The 20946-nt window shown below is 37.8% G+C and overlaps 1 protein-coding gene across 2 annotated transcripts in view; it reads left to right on the top strand.

The window, feature by feature from the left end:
• The first annotated feature begins 7110 nt into the window (after nucleotides 1–7110).
• RAB18 (RAB18, member RAS oncogene family) overlaps nucleotides 7111–20946 on the top strand; it is a 37926-nt gene continuing 24090 nt past the window's right edge. For both annotated transcript variants that reach the window (XM_063099997.1, XM_063099998.1), the window contains exons 1-2: nucleotides 7111–7394; nucleotides 11742–11797. In XM_063099997.1, the coding sequence (XP_062956067.1) occupies nucleotides 7327–7394; nucleotides 11742–11797 (124 nt within the window). In that variant the 5' untranslated portion in view covers nucleotides 7111–7326. The remainder of the gene's footprint in view (nucleotides 7395–11741; nucleotides 11798–20946) is intronic.

Below are 20946 nucleotides of genomic sequence, written 5' to 3' on the forward strand. Positions count from 1 at the left end.
TCTGGTGGTGGGGTATTGTGGTAAAAACCAGTGAAGTTCAGGGGCATGCATGCTCCCACTGCCATGTTTATTTTGCTATAAAATGAGTTACTTGGTAGAAAGTGATATTGTGTGGGTTATAGCAGAGAAGGGCAGAAAACGGGGCTGGGACAAATGGGAAACAAAAGCACAATGGCCTTCATTTCAGTCTGAGCTACACTATCCCATGGACCATGAGGCAGCACTGCTGGTGATAAGCCACACAGCCTAAAACAGCTTACTCCAGCTCTTGACCCCTCTCTTCCCAGGGCTGAAAACTTAGGGGCCAGAAGGGCACTTTAATTTCTTACCCATCTCTTCCAAGTCCTCACGCCTTCACCAAAACAACTAAAGAATGCAATAAACTCCTCCTTTACTACATACCAAAGCTCCTATGCATATCAGTGGAGGCAAGGAGATACCTGAAGCGGGTGGGTGTTGTTTTGGAACCTCGGCTCAGCTGGGGAAAATGAAGCTGGGGTTGCGGGGTGGGAACACTGTGTGATTTCTCTCACTACTAGCAGCTGAACTCCAGCTACGAACACCTACTACACTTGTACCCAAGCAGCCCTACACAAGCCTTGAGTCACAGTGCTTAGGTTGGTATCTGATTGGAGCTTCGAATTCTGCAGTTTTTCTATTCTTCTCTTGACTAGTACTGCTGAGAGTAACAGCAAAAGGATGGAGAAAGTCAGTGGCCTGAAGTTGATCTTTTCTCTCCTTTCTTGTCCCTCTTTGAGGCCTCCACTGTGGGCATGTTGCTGACAGCACAGACTCAGGAGGCCTTCGCCATCACACCTCCAAGTGCTTTCTTCATTTCAATCCCTTTTTGCACAGTGGGCTTGCTCATAGGTCATCCCAAACTTCAGATCTTAAGAATATTGCCTTAGATAGTCCCTTATGAGATGATCATATCTTTGAAATATTTTGCAAAGAATTAATACTAGTGGATAGATCCACAAGGAATAATGTAGTCAGGTCTATCTGAAGCCTAAGAAAGAATGTGACTCTTTTTTTTCCAGGGATTTAGGGATAATAGTGTGGATATAGAACAGAACACCTAGGCTAAATCATTGGTTATGAAAGTCATTTTGCTATGTGCCCTGAATTTTAGAACCACAGCTCTAAAAGAGTTCTGAAAAATTGTCGCCAAGGCTGTTGTGGATTTAATGTCTCCCCCAAACTCATTGAAGCTTGAATTGGGCCCCCAAGTTTTATGTATTAGAAACTTGGCCTCCATTGTGACTGTTGGGAGGGTGGAAAATCCTATTATGGTAATTGAAAGGTGGGGGCTTGAAGAGGTGGATTGTAGGACCATTCCATAGTGAATGGATTAATAATAGTGGTCAGGGGCGTGGTTTGGAGGGCTTTAAAAGGAGAACAACACATGAAGAGTCTATCTCTTCCTCTGTTCCACCATTTTCTGCCATGTGAGACCCCTGGGTCACTGTTGCCACCACCAAGGCCTTCACCAGCCGTGTTCCCTGAACTTTGTACTTCACAGACTCTGAAACTGTCAGCAATAAATTTTGTTTTCTTTATAAATCACCCAGTTCCCGGTATTTATGTTATAAGCGACAGAAACCAGAAAAGTGAGGTGTTGCTTATAACAAATACTTGAAAATGTGGAAGTGACTTTGCAACTGGGTGTTGAGGAGAGGCTGGAAGAACTTGGAGGAACAGCCTAGAAAAAGCCTAGCTGCTGGCGAAAGTTTAGAAGACAAAAAAACCCAGGAAAAGTTTAGAACATTTTAGAGACTGGTCAAATGGTGCAAGCAGAATGCTAATAGAAATACGAACAGTAAAGGCCATTCTGAGAAGATCTCAGTTGTAAATGAGAAAGAGCTTTTTGGAAATTGGGGCAAAGATCACCCTTACTATGAACTGGCAAGGAACCTGGCTGCATTCTGTTCATGTCCAAAAGCTTTGTGGAATGTGGAACCTCAAGGTGCTTACCCAGGGTATTTTGTGGAAGAAATTTCTAAGCAGCAAAACATTAATGAAGCTGCATGGCTACAAGTAACAGCCTAAGCCGAGTTATGTTAGCAAAGGCATGACATAAAGCCAAAATTTTAAAGGGAAGCAGAGCATAAAGGTTTGGGAAATGACTATGTGGCAGAGAAGAAGAGAGTATTTTCAGGAGAAGAATTCAATGGTGTATTGCAGTACCTATTTGGTAAGGAGATTAGTGCAGAAGAAAGGGATTATGAAGAGAAAGGAAAAAAAGACCTTGAAGGCATTTCAGAGACCTTGGAGGCTGCATCGTCCATTGCGGGCCCAGAGGGCTTGGGAGACAGAATGGTCTTGGGGAACAGGCCTGAGGCACCCTCCACAGGCTCACTGCCCAGGGCCACCTCGGAGAGCTACTTCTAGCACCAGCACCCTGGCTGCTTCAGCTGCTCCAGCCATGGCTACATTGGTCCCAGGTGTGGACTTTAGAAAATACAAGCCAGAAGCCTTGGTGGCATCCACGTGGTGTTACGTCTGCAGGCTTGCAGAACAGCAGAGCTGTGAAGCCTTGGGAGCCTCCACCCTGACTTCAACGGATGTATGGAAAAGGCTGAGGGCCCAAGAAGAGATTTGCCACAGGGGAGGATTCACCATACAGAGTCTTCACTAGAGCAATGCCAAATGGAAACATGGGGTCAGAGTTGCAGCAGAAAAACCCCAACAGCACCGTGCCTAGTGGACTTGAGAGAGTGGGACCACCATGGAGACCCCAGACCTGTGGAACTATACCAGAGTGCAATGCTAGCCTGCGAGAGCTGAAGCATGGTCTCAGACCAGGAAAGCCATAGAAGCAGAGCAGCCTGAGGACTTGGGGACTCAACCCCCAAACCAGAGTGCAGAGGATGTTGAACATGGAGTCCAGGTTCAGGATTCACCAGTTTTAAGATTTAACGTCTGCCCTGCTGGGTTTTGGACTTGTTTGGGACTTGTTAAACCTTTTCTTCGGCCTATTTCTCCCTTTTTGAATAGGAATATGTACCTTATGTTTGTCCCAACATTGTATATTTGAAGTAGATAACCGGTTGATTTCACAGATGGGACTTTGAACTTTGAAACTGAACTTTGAAATGTTGAATTCAACACGTTAAGACTTTGGGGACGAAATGAATGTATTTGCATGTGAAAAGGACATGAGTTTTGGGTGGGTCAGGGGCAGAATGCTGTGGGTTGAATGTTCTCCCCAAACTCATTGAAGCTTCAATTGTGCCCCCAAGTTTTATGCATTAGAAACTTGGTCTCCATTGCGATTTTCCAGCCTCTGAAACTATAAGCAATAAATTTCATTTTCTGATAAATTACTCAGTTCTGTGTATTTTGTTATAAGCAACAGAAATGGAATAATACAAAGGCTTACCTTTATATAAATTTACGTATGGCTGAAATCAAACTCATTGTCCTTCCTGTTTCTGTCTTGGGTTTTCTCTCTTATTGTTGGCACTGAGGCTTGAAACACTAGGATATGCTTGACTTTTTTCCTTCCCTTTTCTTCTCCCTCTCCTTCACCAAGCATAGGGAAATTACTCTGTGTCTTTTGTATCCCTTTATTGCCAGTCCCCTGCCCCCACCACATTCAAGTCTTCAGTAATTTCCTGTGAGATCTCCACACCTTTATTCTGGCCCTTTCCCTAATACTTCCTAAATATAACCAGATTCATCCATCTAAAATATTATATTTTACATTTCACCCAGGTGCCGGAAAAGTTTTGGTGCTCCATTATCTTTAAAATAAAGCAGAAACTCAGATTAGCAATCAAAGTTGTTCCCCGCCTATCTCTGTTTGTTTCCCATCAGTTGCCAGCACAATCCTTCCATAGCTTTCGCTGGGTCCTCTCATACCATGTACATTCCCACCTCTACCAGTACAAGCCCCTTTCCATTGTGCTTGTCTGAACTGTACCCTTCTTTCAAGTCCTGCTTCCTTCAAGAAGCCTTTTCTGGTTTCCCTAAGCTTCAGTGACTCTTGTCTGAACTTCTGGAGCATTTAATGACTCTATCACTCATTTAGCACTCATTTAGTAGTAAAAGACTACCTTGCCTCATCTGTGCATGAATGCTTACTCTCTTTCTAGCAGTACCTGATAATGGGTGTATAGAAGTTACTGAGATTTCTTTTTTTTTTTTTTAGCCCCAATGTTCAAGATAGAAATTAAGGAGACATCCCAACATATATAAACAACAAATAAAAAAGCAGACTACATTGTTTCAAATTCCTGAGGTTGACTTGAGGTTTTTATAGCAACCAATATTTGTTGAGCAACCAGGCTAGGCATTATACCAGATGCTGGAGACAAAACAATGAACAGTACACTAATCAATTTGGCTTTCAAGAAGCATACATTCTGGTAGGGGTATAAGACAATTAAATACACAATTATAATGCTGTGGGATACATACCACAATAGAAGCATAGGACACTAGCAGATCACTTAAGAGGAGCATGTAAAAGCAGTGAGGAGATATGGATGGCTTTAAGAAGACAGCATGATTCAACTAGAGTTGCATTTTAGAAATACCACTTTGGATGCAGTACGGAAAATAGTGTGAGGGGACAGGAGAGTGGAGGCAGGGAGGCTGGTTGGGCAGCTGATATGGTAATCCAGCAAACATGATGATAATGACCTAACCATAGCAGTGGTGGCAGAGATGGAAAAGAATAAATTTCAGGGAAGCTCAAGGAGTAAAACTGTGAGGACTAAATGGACGTGGAGAACAAGAGAGAGGAAGCTAAATGGATGTTAATGTCATTCACTATGAAGGAAATCAGGGGAAAAAGCTAAAGGAGAGGGGAAGATAATCAGTTCAGTGTCAGTTACGTTTAGCTTGGCATACACCTGGGCATACCCATGTGGAGATGCACTGGCAGTTGTGTATGTTGTCCTGATCCTTGGGAGAAAAATCTCAACCAGAGATATAACTTTGGGACTCATCAAAGTGGGGATGAAGAAGCCATATAAGTCCAAGAAGACAAATGGAGGACAGCAAATGCAGAGTAAGAAGATAAAACCAGGCTGAAACCCAAAAGACAAAAATGTTTAAAGGTGAGAAAGAGGATTGTACAAAAATAAACCAAAACAAAACAAAACGAAAAAAACTGAGAAATAGCCAAGAGGTAGGAGAAAATCAAGGAGAATACGGTGTTTCCAAAGTGGGCCGACAGTGTTACATGCTGCAAGAGATAGGCCTGGATTTATTCACAGGTTTATATTTTTGTTTTTGTATTTATTTTAGTGTGACTAGTACAGTGCAGCAGTTCTCAACCTTTTGACCATACAAATTGTTGTGTACTCTTACAAATGATTGAGGACCCAAAAGAGATTTTGATTATGTGGTTCTATCTGTTTTTATCCTACTAAAAATTAGAACTGAGGACATTTAAAACATATATATTAATTCACTTAAAAATAAGCCTATTACTAGTTAATAGAAATGTTTTACAAATAACTACTTTAAAACAAAGAAAATTAATGAGTGGCATTGTTTTACATTTTAGCAAATCTCTTCAATATCTGGCTTAAAGAAAAAGCTGAATTCTCACATCTTGTTCTTCCTGAAGTCTGTTTTGCTATTACATGTTATGTAGCCTCTGGAAAACTCCATTGTATTATCATGAAATAAAAAGTGTGAAAAAAGTAACTAACAACTTAAATAATTATGAAGATAGTTTGATCTTGTGAACACCCTGAAAGGTTCTTAGCAATCTCTAGGGATCTGGGGACCACACTTTTAGAATCACTACCCCAGAGCAAGAGAGCTTAACAGTACTGTGAACCTCACAAATAAGGTCTTGATGCCATAGCCAAGAGTAAGCTGGAGAGACTTGACTGAAGTTTCAAGGGCTATTTTATGAGTGGTGGAGGTTGTCTCACTGACATTATTCTCCAGGGTTAGGAATGGACTCTTGAACAGTTGTTCAATTAATTCATTCAACAAATATTTCTTTAGCACATATTATGTGCCAGGAAGTACCTTAGACACTGAGGATTTAACAATAAACACAAGGGCAAAAAATCCTTGCCCTCATGAGACTTCTCTCCTCTTTGAGGAATATTAGATAGTGAACAGATAAAGTATTAAAATATATAGTATTTCAGAGAGTGGTAAGTGCTATGCAGAAAAATACTGCAAAGAGGTACAGGGAATGCTGGAGGGATTTGCAAATTTCAGTAGTATGGACAGGGAAGGCCTCATTAAGAAGGCAACATCTGAGCAAAGACCTGAAGCAAGTGAAGGAGCCATGTGGATATTCGGTGAAAGAGCTTTACCAGGTATTAACAAATTCATTCCTTAACTCATTCTAAATGTTATTTATATGCATGCTTTAATTAAATATCTATTGTATATAACATTAGTTGCAAGTATACAGAAATAAGACACAAAAACTAATGTTTACTGAGTGCCTGCCATGTACCAGGCACTTTGCTAGGTATTATACATAAGGTTTGGTATCTTCAAGATTTATAACTTAAAGAGACAAAGTATATACATACAATTTCTGCAGCGTGATGTAGCAGTTCTTATAAGCAGGAATAATTGGTTTGAAGTTGCATCACCAGAGGTTTTATATGCGCCTGGTCCACCTGAAGTCTACCTCTCTCCCTTTCAAGATGAATTAACGTGTGAAAGGTACTCCTAAATCTAACAGAGGGTGAGCCAGGAAGTTAACAATATCTGATCACACCTTTTACAGAGCACTTCAGTTAACAAAGCATCTTCACAAATTAACTCATTTAATCTTCATAACAATTCTAAGCAGTAGGTATTATTCTAAGAAGTATTACTGTCTCCGTGAGTTGGGGAAACAGGCTCAGTAGGTTAGGTAATATGACAGGGCGGTTATGCGGTAGAGTTAAACCTAAATTTAAGATAAGGTGCTGCAAGCACAGCGCTCTTCCCACCGCAAGGCATCTGTTATGAACAGCTGCTGAAATAGAAGCGCTTTATACTCCCCTGAGTCAGTCGTCTTCCAATTACACAACGAAAGGAGGGTTAGGTTAGGATGGGGGAGGAGTTAGAGGCTGCGAAGATATCGACGGATTCACACACACATATCTCCCGATCTGCGCTTGCGCATGGGAGGAAGGCGCTCTCCGGAAGGACGCCTGGGACACTGCGTGTGCGCAGACGCAGAGCTACCTCTAGGCGGAACTGGGGCGTCCCGGGCTTCGGTAACTCAAACACCCGGTGTGAAAGGAAGGTGGCAGCCGTGGGGCGGTGCGCGTGCGCGGGCGGCTCTCCGCGGTGAAAGGTTGAAAGTCGGACCCCGGCGGCCAGCTGGGCTCGGAGCGGAGCAGGGTCAGGATGGACGAGGACGTGCTGACTACGCTGAAGATCCTCATCATCGGCGAGAGTGGGGTGGGCAAGTCCAGGTGAGGCGGGTCTGCGGGCCGCGACGGGGGTGGCTGGGCTCTGTCTCCGCGGCCGCTGTCTGCTGGGCCGGGACGTGAATAGCAAACGGCGGCGGCTGGGCGCCGGCCGGCTCCTCTTGGCCCCGCTCGCCACCTCCTCGCGCCCTCCTCGGCCTCTCGGCCGCGCGCCCCTGCGGCCCCTGTTCCCCGCGTCTGCCTGGTTCACGTCCTCCGCCAGGCCCAAGATGTCTGGTTCGCTTTCCCTCCTGTAGCACCGAGGGGAAAAAAACAATTCCGAAGGCCGCCACTCGGCCGGCCAGTTTGCTGCCGCGGAGACCAGGGCGTGGCGGGCGGGTTTGGGCCCGAGTCCGGCCGACAGCGACGCCTCGCCTGGGGCCCCGCGGGGTTCAGGTTGCTCGTCACTCCGGGATTTGGGGGTTGTAACTTCATCACTTTGGGATTTCTGTCAGGCTTTCTTTGAATACGTAATGTTCTACACAGGAAGTTTCGTGACGCCTTCGGTCGCATTCCTGGCCTATTTTGGCGCAGGTCTTTGTCACTTTAAAAAATCTTTTTTTGTGTTAGTCCGCTTTGGCTGTAGAAGAACTCATTGGTCTTGTGCCTGCTTAAAAACTCACTTTCTTGTAAGGTGCGAGTGCTTAACCTGGGTACGGTCTTTGCAAATAAAATGTAATTGTTATTTCTCATTTTGCCACATCATATGGAGATAGGACAAGTTAGTATTGTCTTTTCTTTTTTGACTCTTTCCTTGGAGAAAATAATATTGACAATAGTTAGAATTGAATGTAAGGTAAGACATAGATTTAGGTGGGTGTTGCTAAAGGGTTGTGATTTCATCCAGTTCTTGGAACAGAGTTCTCCAGGTGAAGTGATCCTTGGGCCATCTGATTATGAGTAGGTTGTATTCTAGGCCGTCTTGATCTTTAAACAATATTTAAACTCCAGAGGTTGTAAGCAGTTTCATATTTTAGCTGTGCCTCCTGGTAGACGTATCTCCCAAATAACTTTTTAAATCACTTCATGATAGACTTATATCCCAAATAACTTTTTACATCACTTCATAAAGTCTTACTTTTTTTTTGATGCTTACGGATTTGAAAGCTTATTATATAATATATTCTTAAGTTTTATGTATTTTTAAAGTTTGACAATACATTTTCATGGTTTCCCTTATTCAACGTATTCTGTCTATACTGGAGTGAGGGATTTATACATACCAAGGAATGGATTAATGAAACACTACGGATTAGCAAAATAGTATGATTTGTGTGTGTGTGATTTGTGTTAAAGGACTGAATAAAATCGTTTTCATGATTACCATCTATTATTGCACATTTTGTATTTGAGAGTTAAAAGGTTAGTTTATACATTGAGCATTGTCTTGTGACCTGTTTTTTCTTTTCTCCTTTTTTCCTTTAAATATGGCCCTTATTTAAGTTAAGATGTATATAATTGCTGTTTTTAGTCTCCCTAGTTCACCCGCTCCAAATAAACTTGTTTGGGACTAATCTACTTTAAACTTTTTCTCAGTACTTAGTGGCGAGTTATCAACTACTCACTGCAAAATTTTAACGCTTGACCTCTTTCAAGAAAGGATTGCATTTAAGGAAAAAGTTGTCTTATTTTTCTGGCTACATATATGTTATTGGTCTGTGTGATGTGCTGTGGAATACAATCTTGAACACTTACCTTTCAGGATTAAATGAGAATAAATGACTCCACTAAAGAAGAAGCCAGTGCCTTTTAAGGCCAGCTAGTATAAGAACATTTGTCATGGGTATGATCTTAAAGGGTCATTCTGACCAATAGTTTGTTTCTCTTTACACAACTGGAGCTAGTGGAAGTGAGAACACTTGTTGTTGAGGAGTTATTGCACAACAAAGGATATTTTAACTAATCCAAATTAATGGATTACTTTCCAGTTTATTTCATACTGTTGCAATGTAGAGGGTACTGATAGCAGCCAGGAGATTAAGATTATGAAACAGGTGCTGCCACCTGCATGACCTTGTGTGTTACACTTGAACACTCTAGGCTTTCATTTGAAAAGTGAGGGGTTTGGGATAGAAATCTCTCAAACCTTGTCTAATGTTAAATGTATGACTTGCTTCTGTGGTTAGGCCTGGTGAAGTAAAGATGTAGCCAAAGTGTATCAAGAACTGGAAGGGATTATAGAGACCTTCTATTACCTAAATTACCGTCCTTTCTACATGCCTTCCATTCCCAGCCTTTTTGATGAATTTCATTTGTAAATTAAGAAATGCAGATTAGTTATAATCACACTGTTTATTATAAATTTAGTCTTATCTAAATGGCATGATGGTAGTTACTTCTACCAGTAGCTCTGCATGGAGAGTATTTTGCTCCTTCAACTTTGACAATATGAAGGCTTAAATATATAAGAACAGTGGTTCTTAATCATTTTGGGGTTGTGGATTCTTTTCAAAATCTAATAGAGAAATGGACTCTGCCTAGAAAAATGCATACATAGAATTTAAAAGATTTCAGGCTATCAGTGTACTCCTGGCTGAGATTTGACTTATACTCAGAGCCTGTATTAAAATTTGTTGCTTTGCACCATACCAATTTCCTGCTTTTCCTGACTGAGTGCCATTAATGACTAGGGTTGTTGTAAAGATTAGCAGTTATGGAAGAAAAACCCCTGGCACAGTGTCTGGCACACTGTCGATGTTCAATAAATAATAGCCAATACCATTACTATTACTTCTATTATTATAATGGTATTGTTATTATTACTACTACTCTACAAGGTTATGTTAACCTATGTTTTTGTAATAGTCTTTTCTGTGGTGACCAAGTATAGATATCTTTTCTATTCTTAAATTATGTATAACTGAAATTTTTAGTGAAATATTTACTTTTATTAAAAGTTAATGTTGGGGAGAAGAAAATCTTTATAAGCAGTCTTTTAAGATTCTCATTAGTGCTGTCATCTAAGTCATGTTGTAAGTAAATATAATTATAGTCAAGATGTTAAGCAGAAAAATGAAGAATTTGACTTTTCTGTTTTACTTTAATTCTGTAGTGCTGATTTTAATGTAAATGCAAGAAAATAAAACCCAGAAAGGGAGAGTTAATTCTTCAAACATAATTAATTACCTGGGTTTGGAAACTACCAGGAGACCATTTTGTTTTGCAATATGCTCTGTGGATTAAAAACTATCTCTAATAGTAATAACGACAACCTATAGAAATATTTGTAACATTTTTCTGTAATTCATATATGTGACAGCTGTTTCCTTGATTTTATTAATGCAAATAGGTCAATAGAACAGTCTTCTACTCTAGGAATTAATAGGATAGACTGATTAATTTTCTAAATCCAGGGCTTTAACAAAAGCTTAGATTTTATTTTTTGAAGAACTTTTAACAACTGACACTTCTGATTAATAGACTGATTAATTTTCTAAATCCAGGGCTTTAACAAAAGCTTAGATTTTATTTTTTGAAGAACTTTTAACAACTGACACTTCTGCCTCATATTAAGTAAAATAATTCTGGGAGATGTAAAATCTTAGAGTACTCTTCTAATCTGATGTCTTGCTTTCATCCCTTCTTTTATAGTTTCTTTACCACTTCCTAAGTTTAGTCTTTTGTTCTCTCTTACCATAATTACGGCAGTTGTCTTCTGTTGATTTTCTTCCATTTTTTTTGCCAGCATTAACTTTTCAAAACATAGAGCAGTTCTTGTCATTCATTTCTTAAAAGGCTTCACTAGCTCCCAATTGCCTACTTGGTTTTGTACACCCTACCTAGCATTTGTCAGTGTACCTAGTCTGGCTGTCATGTGATCTGTCTACCCTCTCATTTTATTTTTTCTTTTCTTCCCACTTAGGTAGTAGTCATATTACTTGTTACAAAATCATAGTCTTTCATAACTTTCTGTTTTTACTTGAATTCAAAGTGGTTTACACAGCATACTTTTTTTGAAGTTAAATTGTTGCATCTCAAGAGACACTTTATTTTTTCCCTTTTGTCCATTTCAGTTGAAGCATGCTAATATTTTCTCAGAAGAACATAATACCAGTACAGTTAAAAAATAACAGAGAAAACATACTTTTTTTTACTTTGGAATTTTTGTAGGGAAGCATGGGGATAAATTCACTAGTAAACTACTTTGCTTTTGGGATTTTCTAATTTCCTTTCCAATAATTTAATTCCTCTGTATATACCTACACTGAGGCAGTATTCATGGGAGCAAACCTACATCCAATATTCTTATTTGCATGAAATTATTTGTGACAAAAATAACTATCACGAACACTTTTATCATATGATTAGAAAGCAAAGTCAGATTTCTAATCTGTCTTTTAATGTCTCTTTCAGCCTGCTCTTGAGGTTCACAGATGATACTTTTGATCCAGAACTTGCAGCAACAATAGGTAAGCCTATGTTTAAAAATTCAGTGGAAATGCTGAGTACATTTTTTTTGCCATCAGGCTGTTTTATCTAAATCCTCCTGCCCTCCTCTCACCACCCCACTTCTTCCATGTCTGTCAAAATCTTAGCTGTATTTCAAGAGTTAACTTTGGTGTCATTAAATCTCTGAAGGCTTTCTAGATCTCACCAAGCAAAATTAACTTCCTCATCTGTTATCTCATGGCACTTTGTGTTAGTACCACTGATATTATGGTTATCTGTATATACATTTCTCTCCTGTACTGTTGGTATTAGTTATTAAAAATTGTTAGGAGCAATGATACCTGAATGCCTTTTTAAAATAAAATTTAGATTGCCTAAAAGTGGTTTGTCACACTAGTTTGTCAGAATATATGAGAAGGTAGAGGTAAATACTTTGGTATCACATGTTTAGGGTGTAGACAACAATATAAAGGTATCAAGAGATAGCTTAGAATAGTCAAAAGATAGCTGAGCTGTGTCAGAGCTGGATAGTAGTCTTGGCTCTGGCTTGAACTAGGTGTCGTCTTGAGCAAGTCACTTGACTTCATTGTTTTCATCTTTAAGTTGGGAGGTTTTGTGGAGAGAGTACATTTTTCTTCCAACTTTGAAATTTCATTATTTGATGAGTATAATATAGTAAAGGTGATCCTAGCGTTATTGTTAGGGAATATAAAGAGTCTCTTTTAATTGACTTTATTTGTTTTCATTTATTTTATCTGTTTTTTTCCTTTTTATTGTGAAATAATTTCAGATTTAGAAATAAAGTTGTAAAAATAGTACAAAGAATTTTTGTATATCCTACTCAAATTTCTAAAATATTAATATTTATCACATTTGCTTTATTGTTCTCTCTCTACATATACACACACAGTATTCTTTTTTAAAGGTGACCAGTAAGGGCATCTTAACCCTTGACTTGGTGTTGTCAGCACCACACTCTTCCAAGTGAGCCATGAACTGGCCCCTGGTATTCTTTTTTTTTTTTTTTTTTTTTTTTTGGATGAATTGTTTGAGAGTAAATTGCAGACATGATGTCTTTGACATCTAAATACTTTAATGTGTATTTCCTAAATGAACATGGATACAGTTCAGCTTGCAGACAGATTTCATCAGTTGTCCCATTAATGTCCTATATAACAAAAGAAAAAGAATTGTTTCTGGTCCAGGATCATGCACTGAATTTGGTTGTCATTTCTCTTTAGTCTCTTTTATCTGAACAGTTTTTTGGTTTTTCTTTGTCTTTCCATGGCCTTGACATTTGTCCAGTGTGTCCTCACGATTAGATTGAGGTTATTCATTTTTGGCAGGAAGTCCACAAAAGTGCTTCTCAGAGCATTATGTCTAGAGGTACATGGTGCGTGCTCATTACTGGTGATGGGATTTTGGTCCCTTAAGGTGCTCTATGCCAGGCTTCTCCTCTGTAAAGTTATTATTTTTCCCTTTATAACTAATAGATTTCTTGTGGAGAAATACTTTGAGGCTCTATAGATATCCTGTTTCTTATACCTTTTTTGGGGGGGTGGGGCAGCTGGCTGGTACAGGGATCCAAACCCTTGACCTTGGTGTTATCAGCACCACGCTCTGAGTGAGTAACTGGACAGCCCTCTTTCTTATGCTTTTTGCCCTCTTCTTTTAGCATCTATTGATGATTTTTGCCCGCAACAAATAATAAGAACAATATGTGATATTGACATTCCAACTGTGGTGGTTGTCAGATAGTGATTTTTTCAAATGCCATCATTCGGTCTACATTTCTTATTTGGAATTCTGTAAGGAAGAACTCTTTGTTTCTGTTTATCGAGATGAACTGATAATGCCTCTAAGTGTTTAACAAATTATTTCAGGTACTGCTTAGCTTTTGTATGATATTAACATTTAGAGATTTACTTTTTTGTGAGTGATAAGAAAGGGAATTATTTAAAACATTATTAATTCAAAATCCATTTTAATTTGGCTTTGGTGTATTATTTGCTCCTTTAAAAAATTACTTTGTGGTAAAACTTCATTTTGATGACTGGTAATGGATAGTGAGGAGCGAGGAGGAGTAACTGGCAGGAAAATAAACTTGCCTAGAGTTAAACTTTTACTGAAGGAATGAGCATATATATAATATAAAACTGTCTATCTTCATTTAAAACACAAATGGAATCTTGGGACTTGCAGAGTGACAGATCATGGGTTGTCCTTCTTACTAAAAAGGCTCTGTCTTCTGCAGAAACAAGTTTAGGGAGTAGACAACAATAAAAAGGTATCAAGAGACTAAGATATTAGCATGCTGATGAGAATGTATATAATTTGTTCCCCAAATGGGCCCTGGGTCTTGAATATGTTCAAAAAAAGTGTCTTTTACATTTAGACATCAGATTACTTTCTCCCTTAGGTTATGACCATACACCCATGAGTTTTAAAAATAAAAACAAATAGCTCAATTGTTAATAGCCTTCTGAAAATGAGTGTTTTGTGGAAAATTAGTATTTTACCTCACAGCAAAATAGAAAAGTGCACCTGTATCTTTCAGTAATATAGTGAGACACTTAAGTTTCTGTTTTGTATAAAATACTCTTTTAAGATAATTGTTGGACTTTGGGTTTGTAGATATCATAAAGTTGGCATTTTCTTTTATTTTCTAGCAGTTAGCTAAAAATAACAGAGAGAGGGAAACACTAAAACACAAACTCACTATTCTACTAAACTAGGAGATAGCTAAAACCCGTGCCACAAAATAGATGGAATCACTGCCAAAAGCAGTGGAGATTAAGCAGACTGCGTGTGGGAAGTAGAGAGGACACCACAGGCACAGAGCTCAGAGCCAGCAGGAGCCCCCTGAAAGGCCCCCCTGAGGTACAAAACCTAAGTCCCTTATTTACAAAGGCAAAAGGGGTTTCTTCAGCTAATGGCAGAAACTTTCTTGCACCTGGTTTGATTCTAAGAATTGGGGCAATGATGCCAAACGAGGAGTCACACAAGCCATTTTTGCAGGAAATAATAATGCCTTGGTTTGAATGTCTCCCCAAAACTTAGTCCCCACTGTGACTAGGGTGGGAAATCCTATCATGGTAATTGAAAGGTGGGGTCTTGAAGAGGTGATTATACGGTAGGAACTGCCTCAGTGAATGTATTAAAAATGGTGGCATGGGTATGGTTTGGAGGGCTTTAAAAGCAGAGTGAATGAGGAGGTTAGTCTGTCTGCTCCTCCATTTTTGCAATGTGATATCCTGCCGTCACTGTTGCCCCAAACAAGACCTTCAGCAGTTGGTTTCCATGGACTTTGGACTTCACAGCCTCAGAAACTGTAAGCAGTAAATTTTGTTTTCTTATAAATTACCCAGTTCCATGTATTTTGTTATAAGCAACAGAAATGGACTAATAGAAATAATATGTCTGTCTCTAGAGCAGTGGGGGAGGAGATGACTTTGCGCTGTGAAAAACCTCAACACTCTATTGGCTGTTGAGAAGTAAAACACTAAACTGTCTCTCATGTAAAACACTGAATCAAGAACAAGTTTTTGTCAGTCCAGAACTGGAAGCGTTCTGTCCTTCTGCAGGAACTGCCTACGAATAGCTGGTCCAGGAAAGCCTCACCTTCTTCAAAGAGGAATAATTCAGCTCAAGACCACTACAAACATTCAAGAATCAAAAAGGAAGAAAGGAACAGAAAAATAAAGGACAGATGAAGAATACTCACCTAAAGAAATATTGCTGTGAAGAAGAGGAAAATCATGAGAGCATGTTTTGCTATGAATTTAATGAGCTTTATGAAGTATTTACCTCTGAGAGCACAGAACAGTTGATATAAGAAGCTAGGGAAGGGATGGTGTGACTGCATGTGAAAATGCAATGTGAGCTGATTGAGCAAAAAGAAAAATAAATAAAATAAAAAAATAAAACCATCACTGATATGAAGGTAAAATTAGGAAGATCAAAAGGACAGTAGAGAACTGTGGAAAACACTGGTACAAAAGGAAAAGGAAAAAGTGGGTAAAGCCAAACTGAATTAAAACATTAAATTAGAAAATGGTAGATATGGTTATCAGAAAAGGAAATCCAACAGAAGCGTATTTGAGTCTCAAGAAGAGAGCAATGAAACACAACAAATGTTTAAAGATATAATTCAAGATAACATTTCTGACATAATAAATACCCATACACACTAGATTGCAACACTATTTTGACCAGGATTTTTTGTTTGTTTGTCACATGGGAATGCTTGAAAAAAGAAGGTATTTTGGCAAGGATATATGGTGGAACTTAATTGGGTGCTTACCTGTGGTAATTGGTGGCATAGGTGGACTTGGTGAGCATGGAAATTAGATTCTATAGCAATTAGTTACACTAACTTTATGTAATCTGATTAAATAGGCAAAATTTGCTTCATATTAAGGTTTTATTTTTTTATTTACCCTGTTTTAGGTAACCTTTGAATATAGAAAGAGTGCTTTAAGTAAAACATTTTTCAAATAAAAAATTAGAAAATGTAAAACCACTTCTCTGCTTAGGACAGGCTCACAACCTATTTCTTAATCTATCTGTAAGACTTATGATTGTTAAAGCGTGTGAAAATGTTTTTGTTTTTTATTTTTTATTGAAACAGAATGGATTATTTATATTTGTGGGGTTCAGAGTTGACCATCAGTGTTTGTATACAATATGTGATGATCAAATCAGCATTATTAGCATAGTCATTATTATAAAATGTAGTTATTCTTTGTGTCCATTTGTGAAAATGTTTTTTGAGAGTTGATACATTTCAACTAAAATGAATTTGGGTTGTTATTGGTTGATTTAGATAAGTGATTTTTATCACTCCCTTGATGGGCTTTTAAAATCACCAATGACTAAGTCTTCATCACAGAGCACTTACTGCCTGTGTTGGACTGCTATGGGCAGAGACCAAATCTCTTCTCACAAGTTACCTTATTATTGGGCTTAACAAAAAGATAATTTAATTAAAATGGAAAGTTGTGGTTTATACTTCTTAATACCATAACATAACCAATACCAATATGTGAACTTGTTAAAGTATTTGGAAATATGAGATAATTCAAAGAAAAATAAAACTACTTAGTTTAATTTCATTCAAATAAATGTTCTAATTGGAATAAATAAAAATGGTTCTAGCATTTCTTTATGTGGAATAATGGCAGTTGGTTTTTATCATATTTAAGTAGTTTCTTTTTTCTGTTTTACCTAGAGATTTTATTAGGAAAGGTGTGATTTTTTTCATATGCCTTTTCAGCATTGATTAGTGGTTGGTAGACTTTTTTGATACTAAAATGTCCTTGCTTTTCCACATAAATCTTCACTCATATTGTTTGATGTATTTCTGGATTCTGTTGACTAATGTTTAATTTAAGATTTTTATGTTTGGTTTTATACATAAACATGGACTCTCCTTTTTTATATTATTTTTTTGAATCAGGATTTGTTATTGAAGTTGTAGTATTTTATAAAATGAAGGATCTTTTGTTGTTCCATATGAATGTTGAGATTGATTTTTCCATTTCTGTGAAGAATGTCATTGGTATTTTGTTGGGGATTGCATTGAGTCTGTAGATTGCTTTGGGTAGTATAGACATTTTCAAAATGTTAATTCTTCCAACCCAAGAGCATGGAATGTCTTTCTATCTTTTTGTGTCTTTAAGTTCTTCTAATTATGGTTTGTAGTTCTCATTGTAGAGATCTTTCCTCTTCTTGATTAAATTGATTCCTAGATATTTTATTTTTTTCATGGCTGTTGTAAATGGGCTTACTTTCTTGATTTCTCTTTCTGTTAGCTCATTATTGGAGAATATAAGTGCAACTGATTTGGGAGCGTTTATTCTGTATCATGCAGTGTTACTGAAATTATTAACCAGTTCTAGGAGCTTATAGTCTTTAGGTTTTTCTATATATAATATCATGTCATCAGCATATAGGGACAGTTTGACTTCATTTTTTCCAATCTGGATGCCCTTTATTTGTTTCTCTTGCCTGATTGCTCCGGGTAGTACCTCCAGTACTATGTAAAATAGAAGTGGTGAGAGTGGGCATCCTTGTCTGGTTCCTGTTCTTCTTTCAGTTTTTCACTATTAAGAATGATACTGGTGGTGGGTTTGTCATAGATGGTTTTTATTGTGTTGAGATACTTTCCTTCTATACCTAATTTGTTGAGAGTATTTATCCTGAAGGGATGTTGAATTTTGTCAAATGCTTTTTCAACATCTATTGAGATAATCATATGGTTTTTGTCCTTGAGTTTATTGATGTGATGTATCATGTTAATTGACTTTTGTATGTTGAACCATCCTTGAATCCCTGGGATGAATCCCACTTGATCAAGGTGTATAGTTTTTTTGATGTGTTGCTGTATTCTCATTGCTAATATTTTGTTGAGGATTTTTGCATCTATGTTCATCAAGGATATTGGCTTGTAATTTTCTTTTTTTGTTGTGTCTTTATCTGGTTTTGGTGTCAGAGTTATGTTGGCCTCATAGAATGAGTTGGGGAGAATGGCTTCTGTTTCAATTTTTTAGAATAGTTTGAGGAGAATTGGTATTAATTCTGCTTTAAAAGTTTGGTAGAATTCAGCTGTAAAGCCATCTGGGCCTGGGTTTTTCTTTGTTGGAAGATTGCTGATTACCGTTTCGATCTCGTTGTGTGTTATTGGTCTATTCAGGTTTTCTACCTCTTCTTGGTTCAGTCTGGGTAGTTTGTATGTGTCCAGAAACATCCATGTCTTCTGGGTTTTCATATTTGTTGTTGTACAGTTGTTTATAACAGTCTCTAATGATTCTTTATATTTGTGTGGTATCACTTGTAATGTCTCCTTTTTCATTTCTGATTTTTGTTATTTGGGTCTTCTCTCTCCTTTTTTTTTTTTTTTTTTTTTTTTTTTGTTAACCTAGCTAATGATTTGTCTATTTTATTTATCTTCTCAAAAAACCAACTTTTTGTTTCGTTGATCTTTTCTATCATTTTTTGGGTTTGTATTTCATTTAGTTCTGCTCTGATCTTAATTATTTCTCTCTGAGACCCTGAATAGTCAAGGCAATCCTGAACAAAAAACATAAAGCCAGAGACATAACACTACCTGACTTCAAATTATACTACAAAGCTATAGTAACCCAACCAGCATGGTACTGGCATAAAAATAGATACTCAGACCAGTGGAGCAGAATAGAGAACCCAGAAATCACCTCTCAGGCTTACAGCCATCTGATATTTGACAAAGGCAACAAAAACATACATTGGGGAAAAGACTGCCTCTTCAGTAGATGGTGCTGGGAAACTTGGATATCCATATGCAGAAGAATGAAACTAGACATGCACCTCTCACCATATACTAAAGTCAACTCAAAATGGATTAAAGACTTAAGTGTAAGACCTGAAACTGTAAAATTATTAAGGGAAAAAATAGATGAAACACTTCAGCAAGTAGGTCTGGGCACAGACTTTATGAACATGAACCTGAAAACACAAGCAACAAAAGAAAAAATAAATGAATGGGACTATATCAAACTAAAAAGCTTCTGCACAGCAAAGGAAACAATCAACAGAGTGAAATGACAACCTACAGAGTGGGAGAAAATTTTTGCTAACTATGCATCCAACAAGGGATTAATATCCATAATATACAAGGAACTCAAGCAGTTATACAGTAAAAAAACAAATAACTCAATTAAAAAATAGGCAGAGGAACTGAATAGACATTTTTCAAAGGAAAACATACAAATGGCCAATAGGTACATGAAAAAATTCTCAACATCACTAGTCATCAGGGAAATGCAAATTAAAACCACATTGAAGTATCATCTCACCCCAGTTAGACTGGCTATAATCAAAAAGAATGAGAATAACAAATGCTGGCGAGATTGTGGGAGAAGGGAATGCTCCTACACTGTTGGTGGGACTGTAAATTAGTACAGCCACTATGGAAAACAGTATGGAGGTTTCTTAAACAACTACAGATAGAACTGCCATATGACCCAGTAATCCGGCTTCTGGGTATATACCCAAAGGAATGGAATCATTATGTTGAAGGGATACCTGTACTCCCATGTTCATCGCAGCTCTGTACACAATAGCCAAGACATGGAACCAACATAGATGTCCATCAGTGGTTGATTGGACAAGGAAAATGTGGTATATACCATGGAATACTACTATGCCATAAAAAACAATGAAATTCTCCCATTTGCAACAACATGGATGAGCTTGGAGAAACTTATGCTGAGTGAAATAAGCAAAGCACAGAGGGATAAATACCATATGTACTCTCTCATAAGTGGGAGCTAAGAGATAAAGAAGAAAGTAAAGAAAGACCATAGGGGTGCGTTGGACTTGCAGAGGGAGAGAACATATCTAGGGATACAAAGTGGAGTGGGGAAGCGGTGATTGGGAGGGAGGTCAGGGATAATTGAGGGGATATTTGGGTGGGGGACACAGGGTATAAATCACAATTTGTGGTAATGGACATGCTGCCAGTATGGATCTGGCCATCACATCTTAGGCATGAGTGGTGACAATTTGCTTTGTACCCCATGAATATTCATAACCAATAAAACCAAAACAAAACATTAAAAAAAATTAAAAAATAAAACGAGGGAGATTTCCACTTTTTAAAATTGGTTTTGACTAACTTAAATCATGCTGGAAGTATCCATTCTTTAAAAGTTATATTTCACCTGTGAATCAATATGATTCTGCTCCTTTCATCCTGTTCAAGTTTTATTTCTTAGGACAGTCTCAGAAGTGTAATGTAACTGAGAAAGTATTCATTTTCTTTTAAGTTAGTTGCACATAGTATTCTTTTAAACGCTTTATTATCTGTGATTGTGGCTCCTCTCATTTCTAAACTTGTATATTTTTGTTGTGTGTTTTTTCTTAAGAATATCTATTCTATTGTTTGGAGCATTGCTTTTTTTCTTTTCCCTCTCTCTTCTTCCTATTTTTCTTTTGGTTTATTTTGTTGGCTTCTTAAGAGGAATATTAAGTTACTTTAATTTTAGTCTTTATTCTTTGATAAAGGTGTCCTCTGAGAACAAATTTTATTGTGTCCCATGGGTTTTGGTATGGAGTGTTTCTTTTTCATTGCTCTGGATAGTTTTAATTTTCAGTTTTGCTTTTCTCTCGAACATTTGAAGTCTTTGAT

Source organism: Cynocephalus volans, chromosome 6 (genome assembly GCF_027409185.1).
Source record: "Cynocephalus volans isolate mCynVol1 chromosome 6, mCynVol1.pri, whole genome shotgun sequence".
Lineage (NCBI taxonomy): Eukaryota > Metazoa > Chordata > Mammalia > Dermoptera > Cynocephalidae > Cynocephalus > Cynocephalus volans.